The sequence below is a fragment of the Otolemur garnettii genome, unplaced genomic scaffold (assembly GCF_000181295.1).
Source record: "Otolemur garnettii isolate 467f Iridium unplaced genomic scaffold, OtoGar3 scaffold00086, whole genome shotgun sequence".
Lineage (NCBI taxonomy): Eukaryota > Metazoa > Chordata > Mammalia > Primates > Galagidae > Otolemur > Otolemur garnettii.
Genome location: NW_003852481.1, coordinates 3296395 through 3309499, shown reverse-complemented (window position 1 = coordinate 3309499; position 13105 = coordinate 3296395). Strand labels below are relative to the sequence as shown.

The 13105-nt window shown below is 41.4% G+C and overlaps 1 protein-coding gene and 1 pseudogene across 2 annotated transcripts in view; both read right to left on the bottom strand.

The window, feature by feature from the left end:
• Positions 1 to 3143: 3143 nt before the first annotated feature.
• CUNH11orf88 (chromosome unknown C11orf88 homolog) overlaps positions 3144 to 13105 on the bottom strand; it is a 27909-nt gene continuing 17947 nt past the window's right edge. The window contains exons 6-8 of one of the 2 annotated variants that reach the window (XM_012808158.1): positions 7180 to 7273; positions 6255 to 6307; positions 3144 to 3201 (exon numbers count right to left, since the gene is read on the bottom strand). In XM_012808158.1, coding sequence (XP_012663612.1) covers positions 3144 to 3201; positions 6255 to 6307; positions 7180 to 7273 — 205 coding nt within the window. The remainder of the gene's footprint in view (positions 3202 to 6254; positions 6308 to 7179; positions 7274 to 13105) is intronic. The other variant, XM_003794724.1, reaches the window with a different exon arrangement.
• Positions 4852 to 5277, bottom strand: LOC100958734 (annotated as a pseudogene).

The following is a 13105-nucleotide window of genomic DNA, read 5'->3' as shown; positions in this document are numbered from 1 at the left end:
GCCCGAGCTTCCCAGGGAGATCTCGATTTGCCTAAGTCGCAGGGCGGAGGAAAACCCCTGTCTGGCTTCTCTGAAAGATGATGAACAGCGCAGGGTAGCTAAAATCCTTACATCTCACCCCTCCTCCCCGGGACCACCACCAAGCGCACTCAGCTGTGCGCTCCTTGGGGAGAGGCAGGTCACCAATACCCGCCTGGGACTCGGTTGGCGGCAGTCCCGGCAGGCACTCGGGGCTACACCCGAGAGAGGAACGGTCAGATGCAGACAGCGGACGCTCCAGCCAGCAGTGTGTCCACCCGCGGGAAAGTCGCAGGACCCAGCACAGGCAGCGCCCAGGGACGGTGTCTGAGTTGGCGTTCTCCAGACTAAAAGGAGAGCGGCTTCCATCAGAAACCAGAGGCTATCCCAGATTTCAGCCAGGATTCTGCCTTTTGCAGTGCACGTGGTGGGAGGTGGGGGCGATGGTGGTGAAGTTCAGCCTCGAACTGGTGGTAGAGGAAAGATGACCTGTGCCCCAGGAAAGAACCAAATTCTTTCCTCTGGGAAAGCATTTCTGACCAACCTAGCCCTCGGTGCGCGCCAGCTCTAGTAAGCTGCCGCCGTAGTTGTGTTTTGCAGCGGCTTCTTACAGTTAACAAAATGTTTCAAATGTACTTGAATCTGCTCCAGTCTGGAGTCTAAGGTACTAAGTAGCAGACAGTGGACTGATCCCCTTGCCTTTTCTGCTAGACCATGCTGCTGTGGCACATAGTACGAGCCCTGTCTGGGCCACAGGGTTCTGATTCTGGTTCCAGTTTGCTGCAGCTTACCTACTCACTCAGTGACAGTGAAGAAGGCAGTGATGCTTCTAAGGCCTAGACTCAGAGCCACTGCAAGTCCAGACGGACCGGCCTGGCGCGCACGCTGCGGGTGGGATCAATTTCAGTCTCAGCCAAGAATATGGGGAAGTCAGCAGCATCTGTAGATGAGGGCTGACCTTTATGGCAAGTTCATTTAGAGCCCTTCTCTAGATCCCAATTAGAATGGCTCACATCCAACACACATTCTTTCCAGAAATTCTTGGTAACAAAGACCCAACTGTTACGGTGAAAAGAAGCAGTTGAGTTAGCCTCTGATATTGTTTCAGATCCTGCTTTTCTTTATTTAATGTCTGTGTGGCCTTTGCCAAGCCTCTGTGCGCCTCTCAGTTTCACCTGTCCCGTGATTCACGTGTGTTTGAGTGGGGCGGAGCTGCTTCAGGCCATTGACACACTTGTGAGAAGAGGAGCTGCCCCAGGTGCTCTAGGCTGAAGCAGAGCTGGCTGGCCCCGCCTCCCTCAGGCAAATGCCCAGCTGAGCTGCAGATGTGTTTTAGACCCTTCATTACGCACCTGTCGGTGCACGGAGGTGGTGCCAAAGGCTGGTTGCCAAGGAAGCTCACAAAGTGGAATTTTTCTTGGTAAAATAACCTTGGTCCGGGATCGGATTCTTAGTTTGACACGCTCAAACTCAATCTATCTAAGGGACTAGTATACACATTGAAAAATATATCCATCAGACAGCCTGATGTTTTCATTGACCTGTCAGGCACATACTCTTCCCTGGGCAAAAACAGATTTCCCTGTGAGCATGGAATCAGAATAAAGGGATTTAGTTACATGATTTAAAAGTTTAGGCTTTGAAAGCCTGCTGTGTCCATCTTCATGACAGAGATCTTTCTGTCTGACGGACAAATACATCAACCTGACAGGGTACCTTTTATTCTTGATGGGCCTGGAATGTGACTGCCAACTTAAAATTTTTTAATTTAATTAATTAATTTATTTTTGAGACAGAATCTCACTCTGTTACCCTGGGTAGAGTACTGTGGCATCATCATAGCTCACAGCAAACTTAAACTCCTGGGCTCAAGTGATCCTCTAGCCTTAGCCTCCCAAGTAGCTGGGACTACAGAGATTGGCCACAGCAATCCCCCCACTAATCCCCCACTAATTTTTCTATTTTTAGTAGAGATGGGCCTCACTTTTGCACAGGCTGGTTTCCAACTCTTGAGCTCAAGCAATCCACCCACCTTGGCCTCTCAAAGTGCTAAGATTAGAGGTGTAAGCCAATGCACCTGGCCCAACTTTTAACTTTTTAGATTTCTCTTTTCTAGGCCTACCTTCCTTTTGCTCCAAATATTTTTCTCCAAATAGTGTGTGCCAGAAACTTGACCCCTAATATCCATCTTTCATTTCTTTTAGTGATAGAGTCCCTGGATTTTAGCTAAGTAGGTGATATAAAGATGATTATGGCTTGATATGACCCTGTGATTAAGTTTTGATCAGCAGGTTGGGAGCTGTGTTTTGCAGAGGCTATTCCCAGAGTTTCAGTTGAAGGATGGTCCTAAATAGAACTGTAAACACTGGGGACCAAGATAGAACCCTGACTAGGACTGTCCTTTGGACAATACAGAAAGGCCAAATCCTTGACCTTCTCTTTTCCAATAGACACATATACCAAAGGAACTAACCCTGGAAAATGAGGAAGTCTGGCACTGTTACTGTGCACATGTGTGTAAAACAGGCATGTGAAGCCTGTTATTTACAGAACTAGAAGCAATTCATTCCTGACTTCAGGATCATTCTAGAAATGGAATAAACCAAATTTTGCAAAAAGGGATACTTTTTAAAAAAGAAAACAAGAAGAGTTTTAAGTTTGGGGGACTGCCCTTTCATCTGTATTTCCTTATGAACTGTTTTTACTGGTAGTCTACACCTTGGGGCACATAACCCCCCTGTTTCTTGTTTATCTGATATTCATAACTTAGATCTAATATGGAAATTCCAGGAATATGCTTCAAATAAAGACAGGATAAATAGGAGTTAGAGAATGTGTCAGGTGAAAGGATGATTATGCTGTAGTATCAAACATAGTCATATCCAAGACATAAAATAGACACAAAGACTCAGTAACTGGTAAAATTCCTGCAAGTCTGCATATTTTACTTTTATTTCTTTGTCTATTTTAACACAAGTATTTACTACTGGTAAATTTCCTGGAGTCTGCATGTTTAACTTCTACTTGTCTAATGTTTTTCCGTGATCTCACGCTCCTGATGTAAGAGGAGGTGGTTTAGAAAGTGAAGACAGAAGTGAGCCCTGCTCTACCGCGCACCAAGCAGGTCAGTCCAAGGCTCTGACGGCTTCATGCTCCTCTTTATCTGACTCCGATGTCACTTTCCTGTCGGTAGTAACATCATACGGTTTCAATACACAGAACTCTGTGGCATGCAAACAACTTTTAAAAATTTCCCCAATAAAAATTAACTGTTGGGGATTTGGAATATGCATTAGGTTTTACAACCAAGTGTAAACTTCTATGTGGGAAAAGGGATTATACGGTGAAGTGTGATTTGAAGGGCCTGGGACTCCTCCTACCTCAAGAATCAAACTCCTGAGATTTCACTATCGGCAACTGATTTCTTTGGATTACCCACTGTCCCATTTATTCAGCCTTCTGTTAAAGTGCAAATATTCCTGGGGGAGATAATAGATATTCTGCTACTAAAACTTTACTATGAATACACTTTCCAGTTCTTTCTTTCCGACAGAAGGGGACCCAGATTATTCTAAGAAGATCTGTCCAGAGGAGTTGGCAAGGGAGCATCGGGACCTGGGGCTGAGAGGAAAGGGTGAAGAGATGCAAAGAAGGGCAAAATTTTATATTATTTATTCTATAATTGTGTCTAAAATATTGACAATTTTTAGAATGTTTGTAAATTACTAAATAGTATGAAAAATCACATTCTAAATTAGCTTATTCTGAATTACATGACATTTTTGAACTAAATTTTTGGTTACAAATATTTTTTAAACTCCAACACGTAGGAATTTAAAATCATGTAAGCCTCATGTTCTCAACCTGTGGGCTGCAACCCCTTTGGACTGTATTAAAGGGTTATGGCATTAGGAAGGTTGAGAACCACTGATATAGGCAGTGTGCTAGGATTTTGAGTGGCCTAATTTCTCATAGAGTTTATAATATAGCTATAGATAAGACAAAAAAGTATGTGAAAAGTTAAATAACTTACAAGAGCTTACATAATTATAAAATATGGGCACAACGTGGTCCATAATCAGTTGCCAATAGAATGACACAAAGAGTTCCTATAAGAATTTCAGAGGAAGATGATGTCACCATGAAATGGAATGGAATTCAAGGCTTCAGGATGGAGAAGAGAGGTAATACATAAAAGGAATTGATTAAGCATTTAAATTACTAGACTTGTCTGTGCAGGCTGTGAAATAGTGTTTTACTCTTAGGTAAAACTAGGAGTATTACGTTTCATTGCAGGACAGTTAATGAGCATTAGTAGACAATACAGCCCAGGTGATTAAATGATCTTTTCATTTTTTTTCCACAAGTTTTTAAAGGTAGTGTAGACACATTCATTCTTCTTTAAGCCTGTAACTTTAATAACATGAAAGGAAGTCAGCCTCAATACCAATGAAGAATAGAAATTCCATTAATTTCTGTTCTTCTGGTAGAATCTTCATAGTTGAGAACCTCCCTACATCGACCACCTCCTTAAGTTGACCTAGTTTTCATAGACTGGACGTGCACCACTCAATGGAAGTTTCCTATGTTGATGAGTTTGCTACAGTCCCTGGGGTGGTCAACTTACAGAGGTCCTACTGTAAGCTGAAGCTAATGGTGAGTTAGCCACATTGGGTTTTGGTCATAATGTAAACATGGAGAAATTTCTTTCCTTTTTATGAAAAAACATTTTATTATTACTATTTTTACTATATATTAATGAATAGACCAGATTGCATTTTCTCAAATGACAAATGAGGCACATTTTCTCTCATTCCCTGGAGAACCTCAGTATCATCTGTCCTTGGGAGGATTCAGTTTCTTACGACAAGTGTGATACTGCCCACGAGGATACCAATGGTGCTTAGCAGGAAAGAACATTTCGCTAAATTGTTCTATCATGGGTCCTTGCTCAAGGTTTTTGCTTTTTTCTGCTAATCTGGTTTTCTGCACTTGATCGTGTGTTTCTTCCTTATTACTCACAGGACCCGGCAGAGGGATAAGGTCTGTGTGTTCACGTGGCATGTCCACGGAAGGGGGGCCTTCTATCATCCTGCCCTCAGATGCCGAAGCAAGCTCTACTTTGCAATTGTAGGCATCTGGTCGAGGAGAATACAGAGCTTCATGACAAACACAACAGAAAGCTCCGTTCTGGATTGGAAACAAACGTTTCAAGGTAGTTCTCTTAGAGAGCACCCATTTTACTGCTGCTACAGCCATGGTGTATCCTGATACTTATCAGGTGGGATGAGAAAAGATGTTTTGAAGAAAAACTGCTTTTAAAATCTGCTTAAAAAATAAAATAAAATAAAATAAAATCTGCTTCGAGGCACACCAATTTTCATCCCTTGACAGCTTGTCATTGTGAGCCCACCATCGTGTTTCAATCTGGGTCCGATCAGAGAAATCTCTTAAGGGTGGGTTAATGATTAACTAGTGCTAGCTGCTTCCATTTGAACTCTTCCAGATCACGTCGCCTGTGTTATTCTAGCATTATTCCAGGCGTGAGGGTGTTAACTCATCCCTGAATTTGCTCCATAGAAACCCTGGATATGCCACTGGTGGGCTGGGAGATGGTGAGCAGAAGACTTGCTGATTCACTAAAGAAAGGGGAGCCAGGCTCAGCGCCTGTAGCTCAAGCAACTAAGGCACCGGCCACATACACCAGAGCTGGCAAGTCTGAATCTAGCCTGGGCCTGCTAAACAACAATGACAACTACAATCAAAAAATAGCCGGACTTTGTGGCAGGTGCCTGTAGTCCTAGCTACTTGGGAGGCTGAGGCAAGAGAATCGCTTAAGCCCAGGAGTTGGAGGTTGCTGTGAGCTGGATGCCACAGCACTCTACCCAGGGGGACAGCTTGAGATTGTCTCAAAAAAAGGGGGGGGGTCAGGTGTGGGTAGGGAAGTAGGGAGCCCTGAGGGGATCGTGGCAGGTGACTGCCATAGGATGAAAGGGAGGGACAGAGAATCTGCAGAGCTTCAAGGCTGATCTGCCTCCAGTTGGCACTAACTGACACTCACATATCCCCCAGACAGGCCAGTGGGTACACAAGCTTTAATATCCATGAGGAGAAGATATTCAAAGCAAGAAATTCCTAACAGAGCAGGGTGGATTTTTAGGAGATGTGAGGGTAAGAGGCAGAGTGAGAAAGCAAAGTATGTAAGATGAGAATATTTCTGACAGAAGTAAACTTACTTTGCCTTCTGTACTTTGGCCCGTGGTTTATAAGGGCGAGAAACCAGCTCTTTCTGAAAAAATAAGACAAAAATCAAAAAGGTAAAGCTTTACTTTTTGCATTCACTGATATTGACTCACTTGAAAAAAATCTAATATAAAATCATCACAGAGTTTATAAAGACTAGCTTCTAAAATCTGGAAACGGTGGGGACAGAAATGTTCCAGATTGGGGAATTAGGGGCTCATACAGCAGTGTGTGTTTTGTATAGCCACAAGCTTACACAGTGCTATTATTGTTTTTATTAGGTTTGTTTTTCTTTACTTAGTATTTATTTTTGTGTGATCTGGGAAAGATAAATAATTGTTAAACAAATATTAGTACTGAATTTGCCCATGCTAATATCCTACAACTTTATGACATGTGGATAATAAACTCCACTGACATGCTACCTCATTGCTTTTTTTTTTAAGAGACAGAGTCTCACTTTGTCGCCCTCGGTAGAGGACCATGGCATCACAGCTCACAGCAACCTCCAGCTCCTGGGCTTAGGTGATTCTCTTGCCTCAGCCCTCTGAGTAGCTGGGACTACAGGGCACCCGCCACAAAGCCCAGCTATTTTTTGTTGTTGTTGTTGCAGTTTGGCAGGGGCTGGGTTCGAACCTATCACCCTCGGTATATGGGCCGGTGCCCTACTCACTGAGCCACAAGCCCTGTGTCATGAAACCTCATTTCTCATGCTGGTAGAGTTGTAAACTCTGAGATACCTTTGGTTTATCAGGGATTACCAAATTTTCTGATGTTATACCCTGTCCCTCTTGTGTATATAGAGGGCTCTGGACTATGAGTGTCTCATTTAAGGGGTCAATCTTTAAAACCTTTGGGAATTTGGCACAGTTTCACCTTTCGGATAGACTAATCTGAATGCCTCCATAGTGCTCTCACCAAGATCCTCTCCTCTCTTTGTTTTCTTAAGAGTTGGAGAATCTCCTCTCTCGTTTTAGCCTGTATAAAGGAAAAAAGTGGGTGAGTCTTTTGACTTAATAACAAAGCCTCGTGCCTATGGGAGATAGAATTCTTCCATTTTCTTGTATCGGCGGAATTTTAACATACTTTTTCAGGATAGATTTATACTTTTTAATTTATACCAAAATGCAATTTTTATTCTAGAGAATGCTGTTTTACAGAATAATTTGGTTTTGATCCTAAATGGGTTTTTCGGGCTCATTTAATAATAACGAACTTTTATTAAGGCCTTACTGCATCAACTATGCTAAGGCCTTTATAGACATTATGTCATGATTCTTTCCTAACAACGCAGAAGTTTGGTGCTATTATTCCATTTTACAGGTGAGGAAACTGAAGCCTAGTAAGGTTAAATGGCAACGATTAAGGGGCAGAACTGGCTTTGATCCCACCTCCATTTGATAACAAAGTCCAAGCTATTGACCACCACACTACCTTGCCACTAAATAGTAGCAAGACACAGGAAGACCAAGCTCAGACGGCATCCCACTAAGTCAGCCCCCCACAAAGAAGGCTGTCCTTAGCTGCTTGCATGTGAACCAAGTCTTATCCCCTCCTCTCTCCTTTCCTTATCTCAGATATCAAGACAGGCACATTCTCAACAAGTTAGGTACGTTTTCCTCAGCATACAAAACTAATTTATAGAAAGATGTGTCAACATGTTAACTATAAAAACAGGCAGATAAAGGTTCGGCAGTTTTTTCGTAGCGTCAACCTGTATTAAGTTGTGGAGACAGCCAGGCAGAAATCGCATCTGGTGCATTGGGAGACCAAAAGAAGAACCTAACGCATAAAACTTTAGATCACCAAATAGAATAAATTGTCTTTATGCCAGGCCAGAAGAAAGAAATGAGTGAGAATAAGACACAGATTTGCCAGAGCCAAGAACAATTCTAAGTGATCTATCCCTCCACATTTTTTGAGCACTGTATTGTTTTCCTAGGGCTGCTGAAACAAAGTATCACACACTGGCTGGCTTAAAACCACACTATTTATTGTGTCACAGTTCTGGAAGCTGGGAGTTCGAAATCAAGTTGTCAGCGGGGCCTCGGTTTCCTTGCCTCTTTCCAGTTTTTACTGCGTCGCTGGCAATCTGTGGCACTCCCCGGCTTGCATAGCCCCACCTCTGCTTAGTTGTCACGTGGCACCCTCTCGCTACGTCTTTGTCTTCACGTGGCATCTTCTTCTTTTTTTTTTTTTGAGACAGAGCCTCAAGCCGTCATCCTGTGTAGACTGCTGTGGCATCACAGCTCACAGCAACCTCCAACTCCTGGGCTCAAGTGATTCTCCTGCCTCCACCTCCCAAGCAGCTGGGACCACAGGCGCCCACCAGAACGCCCAGCCATTTCTTGGTTGCAGCCGTCATTGTTGTTTGGTGGGCCCAGGCTGGATTCGAACCTGCCAGCTCAGGTGTATGTGGCTGGCGCCCTGGCCGCTTGAGCCACAGGCACCGACCCCATGTGACATCCATCTTCTTATGAGGACTCAGCCATCCTGGACTGGGGCTCTCTCTACTCCAGGATGGTCTCTTCTTAACTAACTTCTGCAAAGACCCTATTCCCAAATAAGGTCATATCCCGTGGTACAGAGAGTTAGAACTTCAATGGATATTTTTTGGGGGGTATATTTCAACCCATAACAAGCACCTATGATATATTAATATATTAGTAACATTGCTGTGCTAATGACTGAACAGAATATTCACCTGTCTGCCGACTTATGGAGAAAAGGACAGGTGAACAGTTTTAAATGTGTTATGATGGTTTTCGTATGGAGTACAATTAAAGCACTGAAGATCCGGAACCCTTAATTCAGAGCAGGGTGTGTGTGGAGTAAGGGTGGGGACTCGGAGGATGTCCCGGAGAAGGTGATATCCACACTTAGACCTGGAAGCGGTAGTTGCCAGGTAATGGAGGCAGGATAGGAAAGAAAGCTTTTGAGGCAGAGAAAACAGGGTGTGCACAGCAGCTGCTGCATTGCTAAGCAGCTTTTCAGGGCGATTCCCTGGTGCTGGTGGTTTGGTGGTGAAGAAGGAAGAAACCTCAGGCGTGGTCACTGAGACACGTGAGAGGGGGCACGTGCGCTGGGCGTGGTCACTGAGACACGTGAGAGGGGGAACTGCGCTGGGCAGCTGGGACCAGCACCTGGGCCGGGCTTGGTGGGTGCCTCAGCTTCGCATCCTTCTGCTCAGGTCCTGGGACTCTTGTCTTTTATGAGCCTACAGAGTTTTAATTTATTTATTTTGACACAGGATCTCTACTTTTTCCTTGACTTTTAGGTATCGTCTATTATAGTTACTGAAAGAAAAAAATTCAGGGCGCTTTTGAAAACTAAGCTAAGGGTCATCATACTTGTCAATTGTGTAGATTGAATAAAATTATGTCTGTAGATGAGGACCTGGGACATTTTTAAGGTAGGTCTTCAATTGTAGTTTCTTTTCCAAGTGTTCTATTACACATGTACTCAATGGGGGGAACTAATTGCTCTCCTACTGTGATTACTTAGCACTTTATACCTTTATTTATTTTCCCTTCCCTGCTCAATCTCTTGGTTGCTACCACGTCGCTTTCAGAATCTCGCTCAGCCTTTCTTAGAGCTTAGCGGTGCTTTGTATATGAAGTTCAATAGTTTTTGTTGAATTGAATTGACTGAGGTGTGATGTATGAAAGTCATCATTGTATCGTCTAATATACAATTATGAGTCTAAGCAAAAAAAAAAAAGTTTTAGAAAGTGAAATCAAACAGTGGGAAAGTTTAGTTCTTAAAGTCCCCTGTGAACAAAATTATATGATGATTTTCCTTGTAACTGCTGGGAAACTACAGGCAAGTTATATTGCTATATGCTTCTAATGTAAAAAGGCAAATAATTAGTTAAAAGATTCAAAAGTAACAACAGAACAAGAAATATATTCATTCCTTTTTTTTCTTTGACTTCAGGTTATTTTTTATTACAGTAGATTTTTGTACCTAATCAGTTTTATTATATGACATAATGTGCTAAAAACAAAGATTTTGGATGTGATTTGATCTCCTGGGAATAAATAACAAAAGTACCATAAACAACTGACACCTAAACAAAAATATCGTGGACTATTTTGTTTAGATTCAAAATGAAAACACTCTGGACTATTTTAAGAAATCTCTGCCAGGGCTTGGTGCCCGTAGCTCAGTGAGTAGGGCACCAGCCACATACACTGAAGGTGGTGGGTTTGAGCCCAGCCTGAGCCTGCTAAACAACAATGACAACTGCAAGAAAAAAATAGCTGGACATTGTGGTGGGCGCCTGTAGTCCTAGCTACTCAGGAGGCTGAGGCAAGAGAATTACTTACTGCCAATAAAGCTAAATACAATTCAGTGGTAAGAGAAAATACTTACAATTTACATCAGTATGAAGAATAACTTCCTTGTTAATTTTATAACAAGAAAAGGATTCTCATTTCTAATCCTAGGTGTCTGGGTTGAGCTCATTCATGAAATTTTATTTTGGTAAGACATTTTAATCATTTAATTAATTCTTAAAATAGTATTATAAGGTCAGAATTTATAATATCTTAATATTAAATATTTACTTATATTTATATGACATGTTTTTTTACATGTATACTATTCCTAAAAACATAAATTATGGAATAAAATCAATTCCAGGAAGTTATGATGTGCTAATATATAAATTTGATGTCTCATAGAGGGTTAGTGAGTTTCATTGTCATGTTAAGAATGAAATTCCTTCACTCTCCCTTTTTGGTTTTTCAGAGACAAAAAGCTTGGGTGGCAACAACATGGATTGGTGGAGCCAAACACAACTGGGTTTGAATCCCAGTTCTCCTGGGTAATTCATGGTAAGAACTGTCTTAACTATTTCTCCTTTCCTCTCTCCAACTATATAGTAATCAGTAACCTACAGGGTTGAAGTTTGTGATCTTGGGTAAATCAAAAACCACCTATCGGAGTCTTGGATTTTTTATCTCTGAGGAAGGTGGTTATGAAAATGGGAGATATTACAACAATTTCTCTTTCTTTTCTTTTTTTTTTTTGAGACAGAGTTTCACTACATTGCCCTCGGTAGAGTATCACAGCTCACAGCAACCTCAAACTCTTGGGCTTAAGAGATTCTCTTGCCTCAGCCTCCCAAATAGCTGTGATTACAGGCTCATACCACAATGCCCAGCTGTTTTTTTTGTTGTTGTTGTTATTGTTATTGTTGTTGTCATTGTTGTTTAGCAGGCCCGGGACGTGTTCAAATCCACCAGCCCCAGTGCATGTGGCCAGCGCCCTAACCACTGAACTATAGGCACTGAGCCACAACAATTTCTTAATGTAATACATAGCATATGATGAGCATTTAATAGATGATAGCTATTATAACACTATTATTCCTACAAGAGACAATTTTTCTTTCAATGATTTCAAAATGTTGAAAAGAGTGAGGGGAAAAAAGAGAAGGATGGCTTGTCTATGTTCCGTGTGTAGGCGTGAAGGCATTTGGATGAGTCAACCTCTGACCTGTGGATTAGTTGGAGGCAGGAGAGGAGAAAGAAGGAGGGATGTGTCATGTATTATTTGCCATTAAACATGCAGTGCAAATTCCTCTGTCTACAAATTCTCCACTGTATTACAAACTTTTCCTCCGTTAATCCTCAGTTATAAAAACGCTCTTAATAAAGACCAGATTTTATAAGAAAGGCCCTTTCTTCTCAAAACCTGGTTCTAATATGAAACTTGATTTCTTCCCTAGATTCTAATGAAAAGTTTGAGACTGAAATAGTCATCAAAAATAACACGAGGTAGTGTTCATGTCTCTGATTATCTCTCTATGTTACCAAAAGAAATATTCTCTCAACCACTATGATATGAAAGCCAAATTACTGAATATAATTTTAAGAATGTCTTAGAAGAGTATTGAATTGATTTCAAAATCGGCTCTTTGCTTAGTTACCTGGCAATCATCCCAACCCTTAGAGAATCAAGAAACTCTTTTTTTTTTTTTTTGCAGTTTTTGGCCAGGGCTGGGTTTGAATCCACCATCTTCAGCATATGGGGCTGGCACCTTACCCCTTTGAGCCACAGGCGCTGCCCTAAGAAACTCTTGAAACCAGTATGGTATAGTAGTTAAGGACCTTGGCGCCACTGTCAGGTGGACCCGCATTCAAACCCTGTCTACAATATTAATACATTTTAGCTGTGTGACCTTGAAACAGTCACATGTTTCAGCTTCAGCTTCTTCTACTGTAAAATGGGAGGAAACATTGTTCTTTCAGCACAGTTGTTCTCAGGATTAAATAATAATGTAAGTAAAACACAATGTACATAGTACATAGTTTTCAAAAATGTTATCATTGGGCGGCACCCGTGGCTCGAAGGAGTAGGGCGCTGGCCCCATAGGCTGGAAGTGGTGGGTTCAAACCCAGCCCTGGCCAAAAACTGCAAAAAAAAAAAAAAATAATAAATAAATAAATAAAAAGCATTAATGTAATTAAGAAAAAAAGACAAAAAGTGAGAGAAGCAGATGGTCTGAGAGGAAAAAACACAAAGAAAATAGACTAAAAAAAAAAATAAAAAAATAAAAAGCATTAATGTAATTAAGGGAAAAAAGACAAAAAGTGAGAATAGCAGATGGTCTGAGAGGAAAAACATAAAGAAAAACATAAGGAAAAAACATTAAGGAAAACATTTTAAATGAGAATTAAAAAAATTAAAAAAAAATTTCCTTTGTATATAAATGCTACACTCATCCATATATTCATGGTACAAGCATCAGAAAACGTGAGAGAAAGCACATAAAGGCAAATGATGTTTACATAAATCCACTGCTAAATCTAAAATCTTTTTTTTTTTTTTTTTTTTT